A 27,792-nucleotide genomic window follows, 5' to 3' on the forward strand; every position below is an offset into this window, starting at 1 on the left:
CCCACAGCGGGGATGGGGGTGGGGGCGGGAGGCAGAAGGAGGAGGTCGGGGTGGGCGTAGGGGGGGAGGCTCCGGGAAGGAGAGGGTGGGTGACCCTCGGCCCTCGCACCAGCCCTTAGGGGGACCGAGAGGGACCCAAAGCAGAACCCCGGCTCCCGGCCCCAGGGCTGCTTTCTTCCCGGGACGCGGACTGGGGAGGGGTGCAGGGGGAGGAGCATCGGGCCAGGCTTTCCAGCTGCAAACGCGTCTGGCGCCGAGGCGGGCCCGTCCTGTGCCTCCTGGGGACCGGCCGTGGGCGGCGCGCAGCGCCTGGACGCGTCCTGCGGACGTGGTGGCCAGCGCCTTCCTGCACACCCCGCAGGGTGGGACGCCCTCTGGCCTGCGGGGAGCTGCGACCGGGTTGCATGTTGCCGATGGACGAGCGGCACTTCTGGGGGGGGAGCCAAAGCCTGCTCGGGGACCGAAAGGTGCGGCTCTCCGCGTCCCTGGAGTGTGGCCGGCGGGGCCCCCGCGCAGCACCAGCCGTCGGGGTGCGGGGGGGAGGCCCCGCGCGGTTCGCGGGCTGCGGCCAAGTGGCTGGTCCCCCCTGCGCTCCGGCCCGGGCTTTGCCGGTCCACGCCGCTGGCCGAAGCGGCTCTGCGGCGTTTCCTTTTGTTTTAACCTGAAGAGGGAACCCGGAATCGGCTGGGAAAAGAGATTGGGGTAGCTCAAGGGGACCTCGGGTTTGGGGCGCTCCCCGCCCAGCCAGCTGCAGCCCTCCCGTGCCCCGAGACACGCAGGCGAGGGGCGCGAGGGTGCGCCGGACGGCGGGGCGCAGAAGGGAGCCCCCGGCAGCGGGGGGGGGTCGCAGCCTGCGCGCCCCGGGCCTTCCCCCGCCTCCGTGCCGCTTGCGCGCCCGTAGGAGGCGCTGGCGCGCGCCTGTAACCCTAAACCCCCGGGCCCGCGTCCCTCCGCCCGGCCCGGCCCCCTCCCGGGTCTCCGCCGAAAACAATGCAAACGCGCAGCGCCGTGCCCGGGGCGCCGCGGCCGCTGCAGCCAGGCCGGGAGGGCGGCCCTAGTTAGGGACGCCACACTCCACGAGCGGGAGGCCGTGGCCGCCGAGCCCGGAGACCGAGCGGGAAGGGAAGGGCCGGCGCGGGTTCGCGCCCGGGGTGGGGGTGGGGGGCGGAGGGGGGCGCGGCGGGGCAGGAGGCGGGGCCGCGCGGACCCGCCCCCGCCGAGGTGGTGGAGCTGCGGGGCCCGGCTGCGCTGTCGGGGACCGGAGCCGAGCGCGCGAGCCGGTAAGATCCGCGGGGCTGCCGCGCCCTCTGGCGGCCTTCGGGGGCGCGCGCCGCGGGCTCTGCGCGGGGCTGGGGCGCTGCGTGGGGCGCGGGGGACCGGCCCCGGGGTCGCCTCTGCGGCCGCCGGGGGCCTCGGGGAGACGCGAGCGGGCACGGGTGGGTGGCTCGGGAGGCGCTGGGGGGCTGCGGGGATGGACCGGGGGCGTCGTGGTGCCCGAGCGGGGGACGAGCGGAGGGGGTAGGGCCTCGGGCGCCTTTGGGGGTGGCCGCCGACCCCTGGCGAGGGTCGCCCCTGGGCTGCCTGTTGTACGAGTCTGCGCTATTGAGCAACGGAACAGTCGTTTCCAACCAGCCAGCGGTTCGCGGCGGCGCGGGTGACGCGGGGGTGACAATGGCCTGCGAACAGGTCAGGCTCCAGGTCCCCCCCCGCCCCGCGCGGCCCCAGGTGGCTTCCCTCCTGCAGGTGGGCGCCGTCCCCGGGGCGGGGAGGCCGCGCGGGAAACGAAGCCCGGGGCCGACCCTCCGACCTCCTCTCCGGGGGCTCCCCCGGGGTGCGCGCGCCGCCCTCGGGGCTCCCGCAGCGGACCCGCTCGCCGCGACGGGCCTGCTGGCTGCCCCCCGCCGAGTTCTCCCGGGGTCCCCAGGACGGCTAAGCGTTTGGGGCAACAGCATCGTCGCCCTATGGCTTCCATTCCGTGGGGTCCGAACTGAGGTCACCCCGAAGCCTGAAAGTACGATCCAAGGGAGGAAGAGATTGGAAGCTAAGATTTGGGACATTTTAGCGCAGAAGGTCTGAGAGCTGCATCCGCGTCTCAGCGGACCCGGGGACGCACGTCCTTGGACCAACACTGGCACCTGCTGGCCGCGCCGGGGAACTGCAACGACCCTCCGCGGGACCGGGCTTCGCGGAGATTCTAAAAAGCGTGTCGTGGCGCGAGGAGGATGCCTTTTCTGCCCGGCAGGACCAAGTGGAGGATGATGGCAGGTTCCCTTTTTACGCTAAGGCTGCCAGGATCGTTGGGCCGATCGCATTTATTTTGTGGACCTTTGTGTCGGGTTGTGCGGCCGAGCTCGTTCTTTGCAACCGTGTAAGGAGGGAAGCGCAGACCCACCGCCCCAGTCGGGGCCCGTCTGCGTGAATCCCGGGCGGACACCTGCGGATATGGCTTTGTGAGTCCACGCTCTGCAGCTGGGGAGCTGGCCTGGTGACCTTGAGTTCAAGAGCACGCCCAGGGTTGTCTCCTTAGGAGTCACACCAGTTTGGTGACAATCCGAAAGGCAGTGTCATTTTAGTCTTCCGTGGCTAAATGTCTGGTGCAGGAAGAGCAGAAAGGTTTACGAGCTCGGATTGTCCCATAAATGCTCCCATGTTAAAAAAAAAAAAAAAAAAAACAACAAAACTCCAGCCACCACCCATCCCTGGAATGTCTGATGGAGCTCAGGGAGAGATCAAAACAACACAGCAGCCTGTGGTGGGGGGCAGATCCTGGGAAACACACCCTCCGGGAAGTCGCCACCCGTGTAGGCCGGCGTTGGGATTGCAGGGGGGGTTAAGTTAGGAGACTGAGTGGAACGTTTTGTCACAGGGAGAAAGCAGGGTATGTAATTTTCACAGTTAGAATTAACTTCGAGCTGACATTTAACCGAACCTCGGAAATCTGAATCTTGGAGTTGTCGGTGGCTTTGGGGACTGTGAGAGAGTCTCCCGTGGCCTCTAATCAGGCCAGGGCGGGGTGAAATCCAACCTCCAGCGGCTCCGCGTGCCTGCGTCGAGCAGTTGGCAATCGAGAAGCTGGCTCCCGGCCTTCTGAGAAGGCCAGCGTGCTCCCACTTCTGCAAAAAGTGCCCAAGCTCCGTTTCCTCTCTAGCTTCCTTGCCATGTTGACTTTGGGTATGAAGTTGCCCTTCATGGCTCTTCACTTCTGGGTGCGGGGCCGGGGGTGGCAACCCATTACGAACACTGGCTGCAAACAGACTTCTTTTTCTGTTGTGCGTGACCGTAAACATTGGTTCACGTCAACAGGGCCTTGGTCATTCGTCAGGCCTTCGTTGAACCTGAGTCGAGATCTCCCTCTCCAACATGCAGGTGACGAGGGGCAGGTCGGAAGGCCTCCCCGGCTGGGCCTTGACTTTCTCGATAAGAAGTAGTTGAAGAAGTTACTCTGACATCCCCGTCATCCGAAACGTCTCAGGGGGGGGCGCCTGGGTGGCTCAGTGAGTTGACCGTCGGACTCTTGATTTCGGCTCAGATCATGATCTCGGGGTTGGGAGATCGAGCCCTGCAGCGGGCTCCCTGCTGAGCACAGGGTCTGCTTGGGATTCTCTCTCCTCCTCCCTCTGCTCTCCCCCCCCCCTTCTCTTTCTCTCTCAAGTAAATAAAACCTTCGTAAAACATCTTAGAGTCTGCAGGGAGAGAGTCCATCTGAAAACCAGTGGCTGCGGTTTCCAAAACACTTTGGACTCAACTGTAACGCAGTCTTTATAACAATGCGGTGAGGCGAGCCAGGGAGTCAGGCGTTATTAGTCCTCCTTTCTAGAAGAACTGGAGGTTCAGAGAGATGGACTAAGCGTCCCATAGGGCATGAGCCTCTTCCAAAGCGATTTCCATCATACTTTGGAGAGAAGGGATGAAAAAGCCAAGAAAATGCCCAGGTCACTTGCCTGGGAGTGAATGTGGCAGATATCTTTTTCCTGATTGTTTTTTTTTTTTAAGATTTTATTTATTTATTCATGATAGACACAGAGAGAAAGAGAGAGAGAGGCAGAGACACAGGCAGAGAGAGAGAAGCAGGCTCCACGCAGGGAAACCAACCTGGGACTCGATCCCGGGTCCCCAGGATCACACCCTGGGCCGAAGGCGGCGCTAAACCGCTGAGCCACCGGGGCTGCCCCCTGATTGTTTCTCTAACTCTGTTGCCGCGTTTTTTGCTTTTTGCGTTGTGGTCTTGGGGACTGAGGCTGAAAACCAGCTTGTCGCTGGCACGAGAGGACACGATCATGATTTAAAAAAAAAAAAAAGAAAACCGATTTGGATGATGTCCGTTGCTCTCCTTGCAGAGTGATTCGCTCATGCGGGCTCATGGCGTGCAGGGTGGCCCTGAACCTGTAACCTCTGTTACAGGTTTGCACATCTGACTTTTGGGATGGGGGCTACCGAGTAAGGATGAGCGGTTATGACCCCCGAGCAGAGAAGCCCCCCAGAGAAGCCGGGGCTCCTCGAGATCCCCATGACGTGGCCAACGGGCCGGGGGGGCTTCCCTCCTCCCCTGTTGTGTGATGATTCCCGAGTACATTGTCCCGAGTACATGTCCGAGTAGGGACAGGAGACCTCGCCAGCGCACCTCGGTTTCCAGCCAGGGAACTCCCCTTATCAGAGAAGGGAGCTGGACATCTCAGGCAAACACATGCTGATTCGCAGTCTCCGCATCATTATCGCTGGCTCTGAGGCCCTGTTTTCGTTGCCCACTTTGTGTGTCAGTAAATAATCCTCCCTGGCAGCAGGTCCCCCGTATCTGCGCGCACAGAAGGAAATCTGGCGGGGCTGGCCCAGGGCAGAGCGCTCCTCAGAGCCTGCCCTGTAAAAGCAGCCGAGCCCTTCTCTTAAAGCTCGGGAATGCTTTAAAGATGCATCGTTGGCAAGCCCCGCTGAAGAAATACAGGATATAAATGTGATAAAAACCCAAGACATCAAGCTGGCTCTGGAGGGCTCCTTTGAAGTTGGCTAAGTGGATTATCAGTGGGAGGCTGATATTTATATGTACAAACACACAGGCCGTTACTGCTAATTGTGGTAAATCAGGCCTGGGGCCCGCTGTGCCCGTCGCCACAGCAGTGAGGAAACCCTGCAACACCCCCCCCTCACCCCACACTCTCTCCCCGCCCCGGGGGCACATGCCAGGAGCCTCAGAAGCCCTGGCGAGCCAGCATTGTGCAAATTGCATTTGGGTTCACAGCACTGCCATTGTACTCCTCTCTCCCGGTGGTGAGCAGAGAAGGGCAGCGGGGGGCCCCATTTGCATTAGGAAATAGTGCAGGGCGGGGGAGGGAGGGGGCACGCAAGGCTGAGGCCCTGACCTCCCCTTGAGGGGGACCATATGGTGAGCTGGAGGGAGCATGGCTTTTGCATCACACAGACTTCGTGTCAGAATTCTGGCTTCCTCGCCTGCTGTGTGACTTGGGTGACTTGCTAAACGTCTCTGAGCCTCGCTGGCACTGCCCCAGATCAGCTATGTCTCGGGGTGTTGGGGAACAGACGCGGGATCCATGGGGAAAACTTTGGCCTGTTAGTTCACACTGGTTTCTCATCCCTGCCTTGGAGAAAACAGAATTACCATGATCTCCCCCTTGCCCAACCCGCGCGCCTCCCTGGGGCCCCGCATTGTGCCTTCCTCTCTTTCTTCCTCCTCCCTTTTTCTTACTAGAATTCAAGGAAGCAGGAATCCGATTCGTGCATATGGGCCAACTTGCCACCTTAAAGCAAAAATGCACCACCAGGGGCGGAACACGGGCACACACACACTTTTTTGTTGCGTTTTCTTGGTGTGTTTTAGGCCAATGTACTCAGGACTCACGAACGCACATCTTAGTTTCCAAAGCTAGTGGTGAAACCAGTGAAATCCACGGATTTCTTCGCTTGCATGCGTGAAGGTTTTGAGTATGTCAGGGACCCAGGGCATCCCGGGGCCGAGGCTTAGGTGATTTTTTTTATGGGGTATCCTAAAGCTTGCACCCCTGCAAGCCAATAAAACTGGGGTGCTTAGCAGCGTCCACACCTGCAAGCCGGTGCGCGGGTCTTTCATTGACTTCAGTGAGATCGCGTTGACTGAAGGGGCCTTTTCAGAGGATTGACCAGAACAGACTGTTTCGTGGCTTCGCCCTGGAGGCTCCTTGGGTCCGCCTGTATGCACCCTGTTTGTGTCTCAGGACACTCGGTTTGGGTTTTGGTCTCTCTCCCCAACTCTCTGCCCATCTTCAGATTTTGTGGCAGGAGAGTGGAGTGGAAGACTCGGTTTCTCCAGGTCTCTACTAGACCCCCCGGGTGGCCTAGGGCGTCCCTGGGACCACGGACCTGCAGGCCCACTTTCCTCCCAGTGTCCTCCCCCTGCTTTGTTCTCTGCTGCTCTGTCCACGGCCGTGCCCTGGGCTCCCCGGGCCCTGCCCAGCGCAGCCGTGGGTGCAGCGGGCCCAGGCCCAGCCTGCCGTACATTTGCAAGAGTGACTTGCCCCTAAGTGACAGTGCTTGGTGGGACTTTCAGAAACTCCAGATCAGAATGGCTTAAGGTCACTAAATAAAATCAAGAGATGGTGAAAAAAAAAAAAAATGAAGCTATTTGTTGTAGCCCAAGCGTCTTCGCCAAAGGTCGTGGAGGATGTGAACTTGGTGTGCTCTCTGTGTGGTGAAACACAAAGCAAATGACAACCTGTTTTGGGGTGAAAACAGCTCCAGTTGAATAAGTAAAGACGCATGCTTGTTTTTCACGTTCTTAATTTCAAATGGTTTAAAAGGTAACGGTTCTCTTGTACTCTTGGATGCCTCCTGAGACCATGAAAGCCAGACTTTTTGGAATTGGAAAGCTGCATGCAATCCAAGAGGGTTTCAGCCTCACATGGCTCTGGTCAGGATCTTGGGGTCCCATTGGGCTCCGGGATTCTTTTTTTGAGGTATCTTATTGCTTGAACCCTAAATCTTCAACCGAGGTGTTTTTGACTGAAATGATGCTGTTAACATTTTCCGTATCGCGAAGCACGAGAAGAATGAGGCTCACCTGTTGCTTTATTGGCTAACATCGCTTCTGTTTGACTTTTGATTTTTCCAGTTTTCCGGAACTATGGGGACTTCCCTTCTGGCACTCCTGATCTTAGGCTGTCTCCTCGCAGGTATGGATCCCAATACCCTCTGAGTTCACTCTTCTGGGGGAAGCCTTGCCTTCTAGAACAGTTCTGTGCTCCGGTGTGTGTTCCCTGTACTCTGCAAACACAGTCTAAAGGAGTGAGAGGAAGTCGGAAAACTGAGAAGTTATCTAGAATGACCACAGACCTTCCGTTCCCTTTGCCCTTTGGCACTAATTCCGACTCGAAGAAGAATGCTCACCAGCGGCATTTTTAGTGTATGTGTAATCCTGGCACTGAAATGTGGTAGGAATAATAGCCAAAGTTTACCCATCGCTCTTTTCTTTTTCCCGGGACATGGATTTCCAGAGACATTCGAGAGTGTTCGAAGGAAATAAACGGTGGAAAAAATTCATGTCCCGGGAATCATAGCTGTCTTAAGTGGAAGATGCTTAAATTGCTGGAAAACCCTACAGCCACCTTTTCCCTTGGAATCTAGTTGATTTGACTCTTGGGTAATCTTACTAGTGTTTTTCTACCAGGAGGATACTACTTGGACCATTTGTGGAAATATTTATTGGTATTTTTGAGTTTTCATCCAGATGTTTATATGTCTCAGATGCTCCCCAAGAACCCCGTGGTTTTCTGGTTTGAGGAGCTGACTTAGGTCTGTTAGGGCTTACTTTTATGGGCATGTCAGCAAGGGCAGTGGTTTGGTAGTTCCAAAGTCCACCAAGTCTGTCCTGCCTGCAGGAGCTTAGTGACCAGACACACTTAGGACTTTGGCCTTCAGCTGCAGGAGTCGTAGCGGGTGCATGGTAAAGTGGGCTGGGATTCCCACGTTGGGCTCCAAAGGAGATTAGAGACCCTGGATTAAAAATTAAGTTATAATATATCTCTTTTGTCGCTTTTACAGGCAGGGAAAGCTGGACTGAAATTTTAGTTTCTAAGATGATCCTGGAGGCTTCACTCTGGGGCTTTAAGGCATTCTTACTTTTAAAATTAAAATCCAGGGACACTCGGCCAGCCCAGGCGGTAGAGCACACGACTCTTAATCTCAGGGTCATGAGTTCAAGCCCCACGCTGGGTAGGGAGCCTACTTAAAAATAAATAAAGAAATTAAATGAAATTAAAATCCATTATCATCCTGCTTTGGTTTCTGGGAAGCCAGGAGAGAGAAGGCATGCCGCGGTGTTGCAAGAAATGGAAAAGATGCGATTCTTGGGCACCAGTCTGCTCTGTGCTTCATTCAGTCTCCCCGCCCCCGTTCTCATCCCATCTCTTACTGCGGGAGGCATCGGCAGAGAATGTGGGCAATAAAGAACCCACATGCGCTCGCGTCTGTGCCCTCTTGGGATATCTGATGGTCACACATGAGAGTCTGAAACATGGAATTGGATGGAATCAGGCGTCTTCTCTCCATCTGAGTGTTGGGAGGGGTGACTCTCGGGGCTTGGGGGGTGGGGGGGTTTTTGAGGCCTTTGGAACATTTGCTGCTCTCAGCAGATGCAGCCCCTGTTACAATGGGGGGCCTTTCACGGGCATCCAGGCCAACGGATTTTTGCGCAAAAACGGTCATTGTTCACGTAAGCTGCTGCTGCTGCCTCTCTCGGCTCGCTGGGTGAGACTGTCCTTTCTGGCTGCACCCTATTCAGAGCGTGTTTCTTTTTCCAGGGCCCAGCCTAATCCTCTGCCAGCTTTCATTACCCTCGATCCTTCCAAATGAAAATGAAAAGGTCGTGCAGCTGAATTCATCCTTTTCTCTGAGATGCTTTGGGGAGAGTGAAGTGAGTTGGCATTACCCCACGTCTGAAGAAGAGAACCCCAATGTGGAGATCAGAAATGAGGAGAACAACAGTGGCCTTTTTGTGACCGTGCTGGAAGTGGTCAACGCGTCGGCGGCGCACACGGGGCTGTACACTTGCTATTACAACCACACTCAGACAGACGAAAACGAGATCGAAGGCAGGCACATCTACATCTATGTGCCAGGTGAGCTGGGGGGGTCCCCTGGCCCAAGCTGATTGTACCCCCTCTCCCGTCGACTCTGTTACCGTTTGGAGGAATGTAAAAGTAAGACGCGTGTATTGGAGAAAATGTGAGAAATATAAGAGAGGGCCCAACAGTAAATCGAGGTCGCCTGGGATCCCATTAGCAAGACCTATGTATTGGTAACGTTTTGGAGCTGTGTTATTTTTTTTTAAAGATTTTATTTATTTACTCATGAGATACACACACACACACACACACACACACACACAGAGGCAGGGACACAGGCAGAGGGAGAAGCAGGCTCCACGCAGGGAACCCAATGTGGGACTCGATCCTGGGACCCCTGGGCCGAAGGCAGATGCTCAACCACTGAGCCCCCCGGGTGCCCCTTAGAAATCATTTTTATCATGGCACGTTTTATTGGCATTGTGCAGAAGCTCTGGAATGTACTAATTTCTGTTCAGTTCAGCCAAGTTTGACGAGTATTTGCTGTTTGCTTATTTGTGTCAGGCACTATGCTAAGTGTTGGGGACCCGAAAAATTAATTAGGTAGGTCCTATCTGGGAGCTGCTTATAGTTTATCTTAATAGGTTCCCAAATAACCATACTCTTCTTCAGATGGCATGAAATATGTATTCTTGATTAATTAGGGGGCTTTTTTTCTTTTTAATTAAAATTTGGGGGCAAGTTCCGTACTGTGTGGGAAGCAGATGCCAAGATAGGAGTAAGATAGGATGAAGCACACCAGGGTTTGATTGCGGGGGCAAGCCTGTGAGAGGACGTGGGCAGGGATCCAGCGGAACCTGGGAGCACTGGCTGCCTGGATTGTCAGTGTGACCTTGAATGGAGGAGGGAGGGATAGAAGGTGGAGTAGATGAGTCCTAGAGCTCTGTGTCAAGGAGGTCTGGGAGTCCTGCTGCCTAAGGAGCCCCAGTGTCACACAGTCCTTGGCTGGTGGCACCTCTGGAGGGTGTGGCCTTGGGGGGTGATGGATTTCAGAACCTGCCCCTAGAGGAGAGGACGGTGTGGTGCTTTCTCCCGGCAGCTCAGCTAGTCAGCTAGGCTTAGCCACCAGCTTGGGGTTCATTTGGTGTAGCACCCACCGAGCATTCCCTGCGCACTCCTTGCAATGATCTAAGTCTACATCTGTACCTATATCTATATCTGAATCTGTATCTTTGTCTATATCTGTCTCTATTTTTTTTTTTAGATTTTATTTATTTATTCATGAGAGACACAGAGAGAGAGAGAGAGAGGCAGAGACACAGGCAGAGGGAGAAGCAGGCTCCATGCAGGGAGCCTGATGTGGGACTCAATCCCAGTGCTCCAGGATCACGCCCTGGGCCGAAGGCAGGTGCTCAACCGCTGAGCCACCCAGGCGTCCCTGTCTCTCTTTGTATCTAAATCCATATCATCTCTGGGCAGCCCCAGTGGCACAGTGGTTTAGCGCCGCCTGTGGCCCGGGGCGTGATCCTGGAGACCCGGGATCGAGTCCCACGTCAGGCTCCCTGCATGGAGCCTGCTTCTCCCTCTGCCTGTGTCTCTGCCTCTCTCTGTGCCTTTATGAATAAATAAATAAAATCTTAAAAAAAAACACTTAAAAAATAAATAAATCCATATCATCTCTGTGTGTATCCATGTATATCTGTATTTATCTATATCTGTGTACATTGGTTTCTACCGAGGACCCTTGTTTAACGAAGGGCCATGAAGTTATTTAAACATTGCAGAGATAGTGCTTAATGGTAGGGACGACTTGCATGTTAAAGGAAGCCCTGGCCGATGTGTGACAGATATCAAACTATATTTTAGCCTGAAGTGAATTCGTAGCTTTGTTTGCCCAAATCTTTACCAACAGAGTCCAAGGATTTGGAACTCTGAACACAAATTCAAGTAATGGCAATCTTCGTGCATAAATGGAAAAGGGCTATAGCTAGAGTACTTGGCTTAACACAAACAAGCACAGACCTCCTGATAACGCTTGCCATCCTGTTTTGGCAGCGGCGAGGTAAGGGGGTCTCTGAAGCATGTCTTCCTATCTTTCTGCCTTTTCCTTGTAAATATTTGTAAATCAGCCACTCTTCTTGTCCTCTGTAACTGTGGGTGCGCCGGGGATCTAGACCCTCTTCATTCTCTCATGACATTCTTATCTATCTGAAACCTCTTTCCTAACAATACAAGATTTTTTTTTTTTTAAAAAAGGGGAGGCATTTAGGGTGTCACTCCAGCTTTGTTCATACATAAATGCCTCCCGCTTTGAAGAGAACGGTAGGAATATGGGCTTGTTAAAGGTATATGAGGTCTGGTGTTTTGATTGTCTTGAGACTGTCAAAAATTCTTGTTCTTCCTCTTTTCCCAGCACAAGCATCATCGGAGTAGGCTCTGCACTGCTGTCAGAGATCTTTTTATTTGTAGCCATGGAGAGTAAGGGGCCCTTTGGGAACTGCTTCAGACTCTCTCCTCTCTCTTTTTTTTTTTGAAAGATTTCATTTATTTATTCATGAGATACACAGAGAGAGGGGGAGAGAGAGGGAGAGAGAGGCAGACACACAGGCAGAGGGAGAAGCAGGCTCCATGCAGGGAGCCTGACCTGGGACTCGATCCCGGGACTCCAGGATCATGCCCTGGGCCGAAGGCAGGCGCTAAACCGCTGAGCCACCCAGGGACCCCCTGCTTGAGACTGTCAATACTCCTTACTGTGGTAGCTTCCATAGCTGGCTTTCTTTTGGAAACAAAATTCTCAGGCTATGGAACTTTGTAATTCTATTTATTACTTGACAGATTATTTTTTAATAGGTTTCTGTACTACTTTTCAGTAATATGGACTCTAGGCAATAGGAATTTTTGAAATTATGAAAATGTTATGTTTTGAAAAGATTTGATTATTGATCATGTTTTTTAGTAGTGCTTAAATTTTGATATCAGTCTCTGGCTGATACTTATATTCATCACTCGTCTTTTTTTTTACTAGGGTACAGGCATTTTGGTGTTGTTCATACCTTAAAATAGCCTTCTAGTGCTTACAAAGATTAATGTCAGCATGGTGACAATTCTGGGTATATGTGAGGGTATCATTCATGCCTAATATGATTAATGCCCGTGCGATGCTCTTTCTGAATATATGTGTAAAGGTGAAATCAATGCATAATGTGTTTTTCTTTTCTAAACCACAGACCCGGATGTCGCCTTCGTACCTCTAGGAATGACAGATTATTTAGTCATCGTGGAGGATGATGACTCTGCCATCATACCTTGTCGTACAACTGATCCTGAGACTCCGGTCACCTTACTCAGCAATGATGGGGTGGTACATGCGTCCTATGACAGCAGACAGGGCTTTAATGGGACCTTCAGCGTTGGGCCGTATATCTGCGAAGCCACTGTCAGGGGCAAGAAGTTCCAGACCATCCCATTTAATGTTTATGCTTTAAAAGGTACTTTTGCCTTCTCTCTCCTTCTTTAAGTAAGATTTAAAGGCAAAAGAATTAGATGTACATAGAATTTTTTTTTTTAAATCCTCGCCCCTGGTGATAGGGAGACTCTGAATATTTGGGGATTTAGGACCTCACCTTTACCATACAATGTTAGGCTGCCCTCTGTGGCTTTAAAAACACTAAGCTTAGCATTACTAAAGGCAAATGCTTCTTTACCCCTGTAAGATTTCATATTTCATCAGTGGACTTCGAAATACTGTAAGGAATTCGTTTCTTGCATATAAGCCTCTTACTGTTGTACCCACATTCCTGACTACAGAGGCCCTGAAGACAAACACACACCTGTGGGGGTTGGATGCCTCAATTAACTTTAGTAACTTAAGAAAAGTGATTTTGATTTTGAGAACAGCTTGTTATAGTCCTTCCTTTGATGTGAGTGGCTAACGGGAATGGGAAAGTATAATACATGTTTGGGTCAGCAGACTTACTAAACACTCACGGGCAGGTAGGCAGCCTCAGAATGCCACTGAACACTTGGTAAGGGCTTCTTTTGTGCCAGCACTGTGCTCGGTTCTAGAAAAGCGCTGAGAATAGCTGGGTAAGAGGTGGGAGAGAGAAGGAGAGAAATAGGAGGGTAGCAGCAGAGTGCCCAGAGCAGTGCTGCTCAGTAAAGTTTGGTTAATTAAATGAATAAATCCATCCATAAAGGTGATTACAGGAGGCGAGCCATCATTAACCCACATGCTCAGGAATGTGGTGTTCTGTTGAACTGGAAGTTAGTTTCACCATTGTTGCCGTTTTGTGTGTAGATATTTGTGTGTGTGTGTGCTATTTTAGAACTATGTGCTAAATTATGTATGCCAACACAAAATCACAGTTTCTGAGACTTTACAAATTTTGTCTTGATCACAGTGGTTTGAAGATTATTTTTCTGTGGGGCAGCGTGGTGGCTCAGTTGGTGAAACATCTCGCTCTTGGCTCAGGCCGTGATCTCAGGGTTGTGAGATTGAGCCCTGTATCGGGGCTTAAGATTTTTCTCTCTCTCCATCTGCCCCCTCATCAAAACAAAACAAACAAAAAACTTAAAAAATATATATTTTTTAGCGTTTTAAAAAAGAAAGCAAACCCAAACCCTATAAGGTTCTAACTATACTATAGATATTGAGGCCTTTGTGTTTTTCTTCTTTCAAATAGCAACGTCAGAACTTGATCTAGAAATGGAAGCTCTTAAAACTGTGTATAAGTCAGGGGAGACGATTGTGGTCACCTGCGCCGTCTTTAACAACGAGGTGGTGGACCTTCAATGGACCTACCCTGGAGAGGTGGTAGGTACCTTCAAGGCTCCTGGTGGCATGGAGCGGAGCACAGCAGGGCTCAAAAGATCTGTCACTGACAGGGCGTGACACCAAGTTGCTCCAGAGCTCAGCTCCCCGTCTCTGCAGTGAGCCCATTTGCCTAGATGACTTTATGGCTCTTTGGGCAATGGGAGAGGTTGAGAGGCTAGCTGGACCAGGACCTTCAGAATGTCTAAAGCTTGGGCAGCCCAGGTGGCTCAGCGGTTTAGCGCCACCTTCAGCCCAGGGTGTGATCCTGGAGCCCCGGGATCGAGTCCTGCATTGGGATCCCTGCATGGAGCCTGCTTCTCCCTCTGCCTGTGTCTCTGCCTCTCTCTCTGTGTCTCTTATGAATAAATAAAATCTTCAAAAAAAATTTTTTTAAAAAAAGAATGTCTAAAGCTTGAACACTGAGCCTTCTTTTTCAGAAGTCGGAAAGAAATAGAAAGGTTTTGTACATATGGTCTTTAAAAAAAATATATATATATATATTTCTAATTTTTTCCTTTCATTCCTATTTTGCAAATTTCTGCTCCCTGCTCTTTGTTGGCATCTGATAGCTTCTTTCCTTTTATCCATTTTTCTCCCCTGTGCTCTTGGTGCCCCTCTTCGTTTCTCTCAGGGGCATTGATTGGAGGTTGGGCATCTTCACACATGACCTTATAGACCTCATGCATTGAAGAGACATTCATAGTCCGACGTGTGTACATCTTCCCTGAAATATGAGGCAGTTTGGTCTTACTGTTCATATTTGATTGCCCTTAAGCCTTAAAACATAAACATTTCTTCTCATTTATTGGAGATAGACATTTTCCCCCCAAACCACAGTATATGCTATTTGGCCCCCAAAATATATAATCAAAGTATTGTTTTATAAAACAAAGTTTCCATCAGATGACAAAAATAATGCAGGTTTATTGTCCTAATGTTATCAAATGTAAAGAAACAGAGGAAAAGTCACTTCCTAGGACATCACCGTTAATATTTCAGGAAGATAAATTCTTTCAACACTTTGTATACAAAATAAATGTGACCGCTAATAGGTATCATACTTTTAAATAGTACTTTGTCACATCCTTTTTCCTTTGGCAGTATAGCACAAGCACCTTATTATGTCATCAAATATCCTTTTAAAACATGATTTTCTAAGGAGTTAGCTTAAACTTTTTTTTTAAATTAGATTTTTTAAAAATTTATTTTAAAGATTTTATTTATTTATTCATGAGAGACACACAGAGAGAGGCAGAGACACAGGCAGAGGGAGAAGCAGGCTCCACGCAGGGAGCCTGATGTGGGACTTGATCCTGGGTCTCTAGGATCACTCCCTGGGCTGAAGGTGGCGCTAAACCACAGAACCACCCAGGCTTCCCCCAGATTTTTTTTTTTTTTAAGAGCACTTCTAGGTTCGTAGAGAAATTGAGTGGCCAGTACAGAGATTTCCCATTAGCCTCTATCCTGTGCATGCATTATCAACAGCCCCTGGGGTGGGGGTGGGGACATTGCAATCTAGGAACCTATATTGGCACCTACTCCCCACCCACGGTCCACAGTTTATGTGAGCTTTTGCTTTTAGGAGCTAGCTTTTTCAAGTTGGTTTTCCTCCCCTTCTGCTGTAGAAAGGCAAAGGCATCACCATGTTGGAGGAAATAAAGGTCCCGTCCATCAAATTGGTGTACACTCTGAGGGTCCCCGAGGCCACGGTGAAAGATAGTGGAGATTATGAATGTGCTGCCCGCCAGGCCACCAAGGAAGTCAAAGAGATGAAGAAAGTCACCATTTCTGTCCATGGTACATTCTGCTTTCTAAAATGTCAGTCGTCCCTGCTGCTCGGGATCCACTGTGTGGCCATCATTACTTAATGGAAACTCTTCCCCGTACAGAGAAAGGGTTCATTGAAATCAAACCCAACTTCAGCCAGTTGGAAGCTGTTGACCTACACGAAGTCAAGCATTTCGTGGTGGACGTGCAGGCCTACCCACCTCCCAGGATATCCTGGCTGAAGGACAACCTGACTCTGATTGAAAATCTCACAGAGATCACCACTGACATAGAAAGGACTCAGGAAATAAGGTAAAACAAAAGACACCCTTCTCAAGTGTGCCTTTCCTTTTTACTGTGTCTCTCTAGGTGGACTGAGGTTTATGCATGTCTTACAGCACAGGCCAAGAATCAATCTAGAAAATGAGCAATCTGACACAGGGGATACTTGAAATCAGGCACCTTTAATGGTAACGTTGCCATGTAATACCATGTTGATAACTATTTCATGATAGAATAAGAAGAAAGAACTAAAGAGCTCTGTTCCCAGTGAGAGACAGTTTCCTGCATCCAGGAAGGGGTGGAGGAAAGAAAGTAAAATTGGACCCACTTGGACTAAATAGAGTCCATGACATCCACTATCTGTATGGCAAGTACACATGTATGGTGACCCCAGTTCCAAGGCAATTATCGCATAAGCCTACGTGAAACACAACCTCATTGGTTTAATTCACAACACATTTGCCCCCGTGAGGCGTCCACAGGAAAGAAGAGTAGCATCTGGTTAGATGGATGTGGTTTGGAGAAAATGCACAATGAATAGTTTGGTTCCCCTTCCTCTCATGAGACCATCTGCAGCTCTCATCTCTTAACTAGGGTTGATGTAAGTCACCTCGGCCTCAGTTTCCTCATCTGTAATGTGGGGTTAATAATACCATATGTCCTTTGAAGGTAAGGAATTGGACCAGATAATATTTTGAGGTCTCTTGCAGTTTTAAGCTCTGATTAGAATCCCAGAGCAGAGAGTGCATCTTGAGCGGCTAAGTTCTCCGGGCCTGCGCCCTCATCAGAAACCGTCCCAGAGAGACATGTGTCAGTCCTCTCCTTCTTGCTTTCAGGAAAGAGGGACAGAGCCTATCTCATCAGCTCACTTAACCTTGGGATTTGCTTGCTTCTTTCTGAACTAAGTCCCGTGTGTAGTTGAGAAGTAGTATCTGAGAAAATGGAATTTTATAGTCTCTGTAGAAGAGCGGTATAAAAGGCGTCAGGTTCTGAATCTGGAAGGCTTTTCTGAAGACACGAGATGAAGGTGTGCAAAGAGGTGGGCAGTGCCAAACTTACAGTCAGGCTGTGAGGCCAGAGAGGAATGGGGTAATCCTGGCCCAGCTAACACTTCGGATGCTTGTGTGAGCCCCGTACGCAAGCCATAATCAACAGTAATGACAAGATGAAGCTCGCCAGCTGAGAGGTTCTGGAGAGCTGCCTGGGCAGGAGATTCAGGAGTTCCTCTAGCACAGATTCTTCTAGTTCCCATTGTGGGACAGGGCCATAAGGATGAATATGACAGACAAGTGGATGTGGCTTCTTGAAGCTTAGAACTAGTGGATCTGCCAGTTTTCTTGGCTGAGCAAGTGTAGACAATGAATGGCAGAGGGTCGTTTGGTGACCAGTAGCTGAGGGTGCCTGTGGGGACTGGCTAAGAAAGCCCGGGCCTGAAGCACGTCCAGTGTGGTGCAGCAGAGGAGAAAGCAGCCCCCTGCCCCCTCATTACACGGGCCGATACCTGGCATGTTGGGCTAGAAGACTCTACATTTCCAGGGTGCTTTTGAGCCTTCAAAATGCTTTCACAAAAGTCAATCGGAGAAGGACAAACAAATGGTCTCATTCATTTGGGGAATATAAAAAGTAGTGAAAGGGAATAAAGGGGAAAGGAGAAAAAATGAGTGGGAAATATCAGAAAGGGAGACAGAACATGAGAGACTCCTAACTCTGGGAAACGAACCAGGGGTGGTGGAAGGGGAGGTGGGCGGGGGGTGGGGGTGACTGGGTGACGGGCAATGAGGGGGGCACTTGATGGGATGAGCACTGGGTGTTATTCTATATGTTGGCAAATTGAACACCAATAAAAAAAATAAATTTGTAAGTAAAAAATAAATAAATGAATATAAAAAAACCAAACAAAAAACCCAAAATGCTTTCACACTTATAATTTCATTTAGTTAATTTCTGAAAAGGACACTGTGCTATTGCATTTGGTTATCCCACGCGAGATATAAGAAAGCTGAGGCGTGGAGAAATGCAGTCACGCCCAAGCTCTTCCCTTCCATCCCATTGCTTTTCGGCGCTATGGTGATTTTTTTTTTTAATAAAGAAGGGCAATCAAATGGGCAAATACCTTATTGGTGGACCCACACAAACACCCAGAGCCAAATGCCATGTATAATCCATGGAAGAAATATTTAGGGGAGATTTAATAAAGTATGAAGAAATAGATTTTTCTAATTTATTTTATTATTTTTTTAAAAAAGATCTTATTTATTTGAGACTGAGAGAGAGAAAAAGAGCAAGAGAGAGATCATGAGCAGGGAGGAGAGGGAGAGGGAGAAGCAGACTTCCCCCTGAGTAGGGAGCCCATGCAGGACTTGATCCCAGGACCCTGAGATCATGATCTGAGCTGAGGGCAGATGCTTAACCGACCGAGCCACCCAGGTGCCCCGATTTATTTTTTTAATAGGTGATGGAATCTTATGCTTTATAAATATTTAAGCATCAAGAGGGTGTGTTGTAAGAAGCCTTGCTTGATTCCTGCCACCGTTTACCCCAATCTCCCTGCCTCCTCAGGTGGAAGGAAATACTTTTATTAGTTTCATTAGATTCTTCTGAAACCTTCCAGAATTTCTTTAAGCAAATACCAACAAGTAGGATTGTTAACATCCTGGCGACCTCTCCGTGTCAGTTTGTAGACTGTGTCTTCATTCTTTCTAACAATGGTGTCCCATCCTTTGGCTGAACCACCTAAATGGTGCATATTTAGGAGAAACAAGTATTTTTAGAAAGGGAAAAACCAAGATTTTTTTTTTTAAAGGAAGGTTGGTGAGATGTATCTGCTTTCATTCAGAAGTCAGTCCTTACTAGACCCATTGCTGTTCTGGCCACATAAGCTGTCTCGTCTCGAGATGTCTGGTCTTCTGTTTAAGAATTAAGTATTTAGGGACACCTGCGGGGCTCAGCGGTTGAGCCTCTGCTTTCGGCTCAGGGCGTGATCCTGGGTCCTGGGATGGAGTCCCACGTCGGGCTCCCTGTGAGGAGCCTGCTTCTCCCTCTGCCTGTGTCTCTCATGAATAAATCAAATCTTAAAAAAGAAAGAATTAAATGTTTACAAGTCAGACCTTCAACTTGTAGAAAGTGCATTGAAAATCTCAAAAAGTGATGGTATGGACAAGAAAAGGTGTTTCTACTTTTTACAAAAACAATTAAAAAAAAAAACAAAATTTAAAGTGAACACGGTAACAGCTTGAACGATTGGCATCCCTTGGGCTACGACTTGCTGAAACAAAGGCCCGTTCTTTTCAGGTATCGAAGCAAATTAAAGCTGATCCGTGCTAAGGAGGAGGACAGTGGCCATTACACTATCGTCGTTCAAAATGAGGATGACGTCAAGAGCTATACTTTCGAACTCTTAACTCAAGGTGTGTAAGGGAGTATAAAGGTAATGTCAGCTCGGTGATGAAGTGAAGGAGTGTCCCCCAAGGAGAGCCTGGCACTTTTCTCCCAGGGCTTGGAGAGAAAAGCAACACTTTATGGGGAGAAGCAGTGGGTGTCGATGTCACGCATCAGGGAGAACTTTGTTAATAAATTCACATCATTCTGGGAAGTTCCAGGTTGCTCTGAAGCATTCTGGGGAATTCCTAGGTTACAACACCACCTGCTTCTCAGTCTGGCACCTCCAGTTCTTGGAAGAGTAAAGTGATGGTTTTTTGGTCCAGATGACCTTAGGTTGTTCCAGAAAGTTTTGGCCTTTTTTCCTTAGCTTCCCTCATAGGCTTTGGACAGCGGCCCTTACCCTTACCAGGAGCGAGTGCCCCAGTCTGTCTGCATTCAGGTCCAGCACCTGTTCCCTGGGTACCCACCATGCGCCCGGGACTGTGTTAGGTGGACCCATTTGACCCTCACAGTAAATCTGTGTGATACAAGTATTAGCATATTTCTAACTTATTTGATCATGGATTTAAAAAAAAAATCTTTAAAACCTAGTCGCATTCCGCAGATGCACTTTGGTAAATGCTGCTTTAGATTATACTCTAGCTGAATCCATTAGTTGAACCCCAAGCTGCAATACAATTTTAAGAGCCTCCTTGCCTTTCAAGCCAAATAACCACAGGGGCTTTTTGCTTTTCTCGCTCCAGATTTAGAACACCACAGGATACAAATCCCTAAACACTGAAACTGTGAAAATGCTCTTAACCAAGTGGGTCTGCCCAAACTGGAGCATTATTATTATGCACATAATTGCTCTCGACCCCTCCTGGGGAGATTACTTGCTCGGAAGGTCCGAATGCTACGTGGACATGTTCTGAGCTTGTAGTTCACAGGAGTTCTGGGACACAGACCCTTCAGTTCTGATTTCTTTCACCTCTGACAGTTCCCTCGTCTATTCTGGACTTGGTCGATGACCACCACGGCTCTACTGGGGGACAGACCGTGAGATGCATCGCTGAAGGGACACCTCTTCCTGATATCGAATGGATGATTTGCAAGGATATTAAGAAGTACGGAAACGAGAGTTTTCTTTTTCATTCGTGGTCAGAATGTTTCTTCCTTGGTACAAAGAACTTCAAGTGCATTTTCTTTCTTTTGCTGGCCCTTCTTTTGTATTTGTGATTCTCATGGGGCCAAAGTCTCATAAACTATGGGTGAGGGTTCTAAACACGGGCCTGCTGTGCATGCGTGCATGGTATGTGTGCATGAGCACTTGTGAGGTCATGAAGAGTTGCAAAGAGAAGGTCCATGGCTCTTGCCAGATTCAAAGGACTGCAGCTATAAGAGGATTTTCACTACCCTGGCCCACTTGACCTTATATTTCTTACACAGTGAGCTTTATTTGGTAGTGAGACTGGCATGTGAACATAAATGACAATATTGCCCACGTGACCCTTTGTCTCACTTGCCTACCTGCTGTTTGGAGGGAGTTAACTCACCAGTCCTCCTTTACCCCCCATTTGTCAACCTTCTCTGGTGGGCACTTGAGTGACACGCTCATGCTTCCACCCCTGTGTTCAGAAGCCTCAGTTGTTTCTCCTAGAGGCTGAGAGTCCCAGACCTTCCCCTTCTTGGGGCTGAAGGACCAGACCTGGATCTTGACAGGAGCTGGAGTCTAGGTCTCGTAACTCAGCCAGGAGATCACTCCAACCCTAGTGACACCTTAAGGGCTCTCGACAGACAGTGCAGGTGGGGAGAAAAGGAGGGAGCCAGGCTTTTCCAAGGGTGGGAACTTGGGATAAACATTCTTGAAGCGGATCTGTTCAAGGCTTGGCATTGGCAGTTATATTTGATTGAACTTCTTTCTACCTTGCCTGCTTCATAAACAGTTAACTTTCAATTATCTACATACAGTTATGCCCTATGGAGTGTGTACAAGCAGGTTTCAATGTTAATATGCACAGAAAGTCAACCTGTAGCACCCCCAAGATGTAGGCAAGGCCAGAACTGCTTGCCACCATAGATGATTCTCACTGCTTCGCTCACCTCCGTTATCCCGATAACTGGCTCTATATTTCTGTCCTCTTTCTCTCCAGATGTAATAATGAAACCTCCTGGGCGATTTTGGCCAACAATATCTCAAACATTATCACGGAGGTCCACCCCCGAGACAGGAGTACTGTGGAGGGCCGGGTGACCTTCACCAGAGTGGAGGAGACCATCGCCGTTCGATGTCTGGCCAAGAATCTCCTTGGGGCCGAGAGCCGAGAGCTGAAGCTGGTGGCTCCCAGTGAGTTGCTCCTAGCCATCGGCCAAGCCCTTCCTCTCACAGGCAGAACCTTGAGTCCCGGATGGGGTCCCAGAGGCAGAAACTTGGCTCTGAATGCTCTTGAAGGGCCTTCTCGGGGCATCCACGTGGGAGCCCTTTCTTTCAGATTCTGACCCCGAGCTGCACCTTGCACAGGCATCCTAGGCAGTTTGCTTGTCTAACAGGATAGCTACTCAGTCTCTTTAGTGTGAGAGTGGGGATGGATGATGGGGAAGGAGGATCTTCGGCCTTGTTGCTCTTTACAACTGTCGAGACAGGCTGGCTTTTTTAAAAAAAAATTAATGAAGCCCAAAGTAATATAAACAAAATGCAACCTTTCAAAATAAACTGAACCCCTGTGGCTCTCAACCTCCTTTATCAATCTTTACATTCCAGTCCACGTTCTGTCTAGAAGGTTAATGTTGCAGCACCGTTAGGGCCAGTATTGCATTCCCCTGATTGAGTTTTGTCCCTTTCTCTTCTAAGGGAAGAGCTGGAGTAGTTTTGCGTATGTAGATGATTGAGAGGTGGAATTGCCCATCCTTAAAACAAGCCAGGCAGCCTTGCTGCTTTTCCACCAGCAGTGAGAGATTTCCGGCCCAGACACAACTACGTGGCCTTCTGGGCCTCCTGCATGTCTGAGCAAATTCCTCATCAGGCCTCTTTCTCCTTCAGCGCTGCGTTCTGAGCTCACGGTGGCAGCTGCAGTCCTGGTGCTATTGGTGATTGTGATCATCTCACTTATCGTCCTGGTTGTCATTTGGAAACAGGTAGGTCTTTTCCTCAAAGAACTAAAAATCTTCGAGGCCAATAAGAAGAAGAAGAGCAAGCAACCCAGTTCAGTGCTTGGGCAGAGAGAAGGCGCTCAGTAATTCTGTGCTGAATGAATGTGTCGATGCGACTGTGTCTGGTCACTTTGCTGGGGTCAAGCTTTGGTGCGTCTGGGCTTTGATAATTCACCAGTTACCTGTCCTGGTCATTTATAGAAACCGAGGTATGAAATTCGTTGGAGGGTCATTGAATCCATCAGCCCTGATGGACATGAATATATTTACGTGGACCCGATGCAGCTGCCTTATGACTCAAGATGGGAGTTTCCAAGAGATGGACTTGTGCTTGGTAAGCGCCTACTGGGGTGATCTCCCAAGACTCCCCTTTGATTTGTACATAACTTAACTTTTTATAACCTTGTGCAGGAATAAGGGATCTGAGATTGTGTTTGGTTAAGAGCTAGGCAATAGAAATTGGCTTTCAGAAATATTTTTCTGTCTTGAAATGGAAGTTAATTGCATCACTGCAATGGTTTTTTTAAAAAATCTCGTTACAGGGGTGCTTGGGCAGCTTAGTCGGTTAAACATCTGATTTCGACTCCGGTCATGATCTTGGGGTCCTGGAATCGAGCCACGTGTCAGGCTCCGCCCTCAGCCTACTTGTCCCTCTGCCCCTCTCCCCCTTGTGCTCTCTCTTAAATAAATAAATAAATAAATAAATAAATAAATAAATAAATAAAATCTTAAAAAAAAAAAATCTCGTTCCATAACCTTTCCTTTAAGGTTAAGGAAAATTTTGTAAGAGAAGAGAATGTGAGGAGGTCCTGCCAAAGATACTCATTGAAATGGCTTTGCTTTGGGAGTGACACAAATTGATGAGATGAATTTCTGTGACTCAAAAGGAACCGAATGACGACAGCCACAAATGGTATTTTAATCCAGTGCATTCTGAGGATGTATTAGATGCTTCTTAAAATACGTATATTTAGAATATAAAAATACAGGTACTTTTCAAAGCAAAACATGTAAAAATAATATCCGGCCAATTTATCACAAACTTTTAAAATATTTCAATCTTGGGTGGAGACTCAGTACATGAGTCCAAGGAATTTTTTTAAAAATCACATTCTGAATGAATGAAAACAGGACAAAGACCCAAAACAGATGAATGTAGGGGAAGGGAAGGAAAAATAAAATAAGGCGAACATAGAGAGGGAGGCAAACCGTCAGAGACTTTTAACTCTAGGAAACAAACTGAGGGTCGCTGGAGTAGAGGTGGCTGGGGCACAGGGTAACTGGGTGATGGGCATTAAGCAGGGTGTGTGATGTAATGAATGCGGGGTATCGTATGCAAATGATGAATCCCTGAACTCTACCTCTGAAGCTAATAATACGCTATATGTTAACTAAATTGAATTTAAATTAAAAAAATTTTTTTAAAAAAGACAAACGAAAGAGCTAGGGGTTGTGTCACTGGGCATATGCCAACAGTGTGTCCTTTGCAGGATGCCAGTTTAATTATCCACTTGTCTCATTCCAAGGTTAGGTCTTAAATAGTTACATAAACTGGCAAGATGTCCTAGCTACTTCCAATTTCAACTACTTGTATCTCTCACCCTCCTCACCAGTCCCACCCTTACCCCCACCCCTGATTTTACAAAAAGGGATGAGGAACTTAAAGTGGGAAGATGTGGGGGGTGCGAATCCCTAATGGGCTAAGCAGCATTTGTGTGTCTCTGGGCTCCCGTGTGCTGAGCTGCTAGGGCAGCAGCACCTTCGCAGGTAGAGCTTCCCACAGTGCACACATGCACTCAGAGGCAGTGCTGGCCGCTAGCCCCTTAGGAGCTGAGTCGTTCCCCGGCTTGCCTCGGCCTGGTGAGACTGATATGCTGGGAAGCATCCCTTTGACATTGTGAGCTGTCTAAAGTGGGGTCAACAGCTTCCACTTCCTTCTGTGGCTTCCAGCTGAGAGCAAAGCGTGTGCTCCCCAGGGCGCAGTTAGCCTTTGGTGTTGCTGGTCCTTCCGACAAGCGCGCAGCAAGGACACCGGCCCGGGGCTCCCTTCATCACTCCTTGGAATCCGGGATGTCTCGAATACCAAAGCATTTCCAGTAGATAAGGACTTATGGATGCAAAAGATGCCTCTGCTTGCATGTGGAGAACTGAAGGGTAGAGAACCAGGGGGTTTGGGGTGAGAACCACAGGAAGCAAGTGCCTGGGAGCCTGCTGGCGCTTGAGCTGGGAGACAGCTCACACCAGGGAGGGATGCACCCTCCTTACCCCTGCCAGGGTTTTCCTTCCCACTTGCAAATGATATTTGACAAAAGCAATTGTCCTAATTTCCTTCCCTGTGGGCTCAGTTCTGGTTCTTGACGTGATGAGTTGGAGGAGTTATTAGGCTTACTCCATTCTGGGAGAACAGCCCCGCTGTGTCCCCGCCAGTGCTGGCTGTGGTCAATAAAACCAAGGGGACACCACTGTCTGCCTGTGTTAATGGCTCTGATTGCTCACAGGTCGGATCCTGGGATCTGGTGCGTTTGGGAAAGTGGTTGAAGGAACTGCCTATGGATTAAGCCGCTCCCAGCCGGTCATGAAAGTCGCAGTGAAGATGCTGAAACGTAAGTGCCCCAACCCCCCCGGGATTTTTTTGAAAACAGAGGTTATGAGCACTGGGTGTTATTCTGTATGTTGGCAAATTGAACACCAATAAAAAATAAATTTATTATTAAAAAACAAAAACAAACAAACAAATAAAAAAAGAAAACAGAGGTTAGTAGAGTGAATTGCTCAAAATCACACGGCCAGTAAATGCCAAGTTGAGGACCACATCTTGGTTCTTTTGATTCTAGGTTTTAGGTGGATTTAGACTCTTCTCTCAGTTGGATTATTTCGATTCTTTTTTGCGGCCTGTATGTTGGAACATGAAAAGTTGTCATTTTTTGGTGACTTCTTTTTACCCTGAAGACTAGGCATTCGTTATTAGAGCCTAGACCAAGTGACTATGTGTTTCGCTTTTGGACTCTTGGTAAATAAAATGATACCCAATCAGAGGGTGAGCCATGTTATTGGCTTTTCCTGGGAAAGAAATCACTTGAACTGATGCGTGATTTATTTCTTCAACAGCCACAGCCAGATCCAGTGAAAAACAAGCTCTCATGTCGGAACTGAAGATAATGACTCACCTGGGGCCGCATTTAAACATTGTGAACTTGCTGGGAGCCTGTACCAAGTCAGGTAGGCTTCCTGCCCTGGGAGTGAGGATTTTTATAGAAGACCTATCGTTGTGAGGACTGTCCAGGCTCTTTAAAATTCTTACTCTCAACCTCCAAACATGCCAGCAAATAGAAGTCCCTTGAACGGAGTTGCCCGGATGCTGCTGAATTGATGGAAGCTCCTTGTTTTTGAGCAACATCTCCTGCCGGTGCAAACATAGCATTTCATGGCTTTTCTGTTCTTGATTCTCATACCCATTTCTTCACTGGTTTTGGTTCCCACAGGCCCCATTTACATCATCACCGAGTACTGCTTCTATGGGGATTTGGTCAACTATTTGCATAAGAATAGAGATAGCTTCCTGAGCCGCCACCCGGAGAAGCCAAAGAAAGAGTTGGACATTTTTGGATTGAACCCTGCTGATGACAGCACACGGAGGTGGGTGCAAGGGGACACGTTGCTGCGAATCATTGGCTTACAAGCCTCACCAGTGGAGAGCACCCATGTCTTGGTGGAACCCATGTCTGCAGATCCAGGGCCAGTAGGCAGCAAGATTTAGCATCTAGCCACCCTGCCCGTCATCCCCTGACACCACCAATTCATACCTGTCTGCAGGTGTTTTGGACCAGATATCATGGCGGGGTTGGGGGGGGGGGGGGTGTGCGGCGCTTGCTGAAAGGTTGGAGTAGAAGCAAGAGTTGGAATCATCCTGGGAGCCATTTTGCTGTTAAAATGTGGTCCACTTAAGACCTGCAAAATACGGCTCTGGCCAGGGATGCCCCAGTGCTGCTATCTTGTGAGAAACTGAGGATCTCCAAGTTTGAGATTCTGGTCTTTGCTGAGCCTGGGCCTATAAATCAGGCCAGCGGTGGTAGTCCCAACTGCAGGAACCTATATGTGGCTGTGAAGGTCTGTGTGGATATAAAGTTCTGTAGGATCAGAAAGTACAAGTCCACTTTATATTGAATTACTCGATGGACACCACCAAACTGGCCCTAAGTTTACTGAGTAGCAGGAAACGTCTGCCCAAGCCGTGTGGTCCTGTGGCCCAGGTTTGTGGCCTGTGAATTGAAAAGCAGAGAAGAATAAGGAAGGCCCACCTGAGTTGAGATGAGCCATGTATTTCTGCGATTATTGGTTAATGCTCATCTCAGCTCGACTACCCCACGCGAAGGGCACCCCTTGGTTGTGCCTTTGCTCACCCTCTGCTGCCACCATACCTACGGCACCGCCTTGGACACTGTGGGCACCCGGTCGTCGTCTACTGAATGTGAAATGGCCACTCCGGAGGGGCGCCCTGAATCAGGTTTCTTCTGTTTTTTTACAGTTACGTTATTTTGTCTTTTGAAAACAACGGTGACTACATGGACATGAAGCAAGCTGACACCACACAGTATGTCCCCATGCTGGAAAGGAAAGAGGTTTCTAAGTACTCGGACATCCAGAGATCGCTGTATGATCGTCCAGCCTCGTACAAGAAGAAATCTATGTTAGGTAAAAACGTCAGTGTCCACTCTTTGCATCTTCCAGGGGTTTAATAGGATACAGATTTCCCCTGCTACCTGGAAGTTTGGTTTATGCCACTCTGCTTTTAGGAAACACCTACATAAGTACTGGTTTTCACTCATGAAAGAAGTCCAAAAAGGATTTTTTTTTTCCCAATAGTAATTGCTTTCCTTGCTTTACATCATTTTGGCTTACAAAGGGTTTTATAGGAATGCTCTACTTTCAGACAGTGGTGGGAACCTATATCTAAAATACTCAGAGGAAGGGGCGCCTGGGTAGCTCCATCAGTTAAACATCTGACTCTTGATCTCAGCCCAGGTCTCGATCTCAGGGTCCTGAGTTTAAGCCCCGTGTTGGGCTCCATTCTGGGCATGGAGCCTCCTTTAAAAAAAAATACACTCAGAGGAAGGTGAGCGGGCATGCTGAGCAGGACGGGCATGCTGAGCAGGACTGCCAGGCCGTGGTCCCTGAATGCATGTCTGCACAACTGGGTCTGTGACATGTTTTCAGAAGTTTGTGGCCTGTGAATTGAAAAGAGGAAAAAGAATAAAGACCTAATAATGCAATGTATTTTCATATTTTAAATGTAATCCTTTTAAAGGATTATTTACCCTGATATAATTATCTTCCTTTTTCGGTGTTAACATGCCTTTTTTTTTTTTTTTTTTC

At 49.1% G+C, this 27,792-nt stretch overlaps 1 protein-coding gene across 3 annotated transcripts in view; it reads left to right on the forward strand.

The window, feature by feature from the left end:
• PDGFRA (platelet derived growth factor receptor alpha) overlaps positions 1-27,792 on the forward strand; it is a 46,013-nt gene that overhangs the window by 2,708 nt on the left and 15,513 nt on the right. For 2 of the 3 annotated variants that reach the window (XM_072775080.1, XM_072775082.1), the window contains exons 2-16: positions 7,097-7,157; positions 8,784-9,101; positions 12,275-12,535; positions 13,730-13,860; positions 15,486-15,657; positions 15,750-15,939; positions 19,201-19,316; positions 20,270-20,396; positions 21,423-21,616; positions 22,310-22,404; positions 22,621-22,753; positions 24,918-25,022; positions 25,528-25,638; positions 25,902-26,055; positions 26,945-27,111. In XM_072775080.1, the coding sequence (XP_072631181.1) occupies positions 7,109-7,157; positions 8,784-9,101; positions 12,275-12,535; positions 13,730-13,860; positions 15,486-15,657; positions 15,750-15,939; positions 19,201-19,316; positions 20,270-20,396; positions 21,423-21,616; positions 22,310-22,404; positions 22,621-22,753; positions 24,918-25,022; positions 25,528-25,638; positions 25,902-26,055; positions 26,945-27,111 (2,323 nt within the window). In that variant the 5' untranslated portion in view covers positions 7,097-7,108. Of the gene's footprint in view, positions 1-1,221; positions 1,281-7,096; positions 7,158-8,783; positions 9,102-12,274; positions 12,536-13,729; positions 13,861-15,485; positions 15,658-15,749; positions 15,940-19,200; positions 19,317-20,269; positions 20,397-21,422; positions 21,617-22,309; positions 22,405-22,620; positions 22,754-24,917; positions 25,023-25,527; positions 25,639-25,901; positions 26,056-26,944; positions 27,112-27,792 lie in introns of those variants that run through there. The other variant, XM_072775081.1, reaches the window with a different exon arrangement.

The sequence above is a fragment of the Canis lupus genome, chromosome 14 (assembly GCF_048164855.1).
Source record: "Canis lupus baileyi chromosome 14, mCanLup2.hap1, whole genome shotgun sequence".
In the NCBI taxonomy this organism is placed as follows: Eukaryota; Metazoa; Chordata; class Mammalia; order Carnivora; family Canidae; genus Canis; species Canis lupus.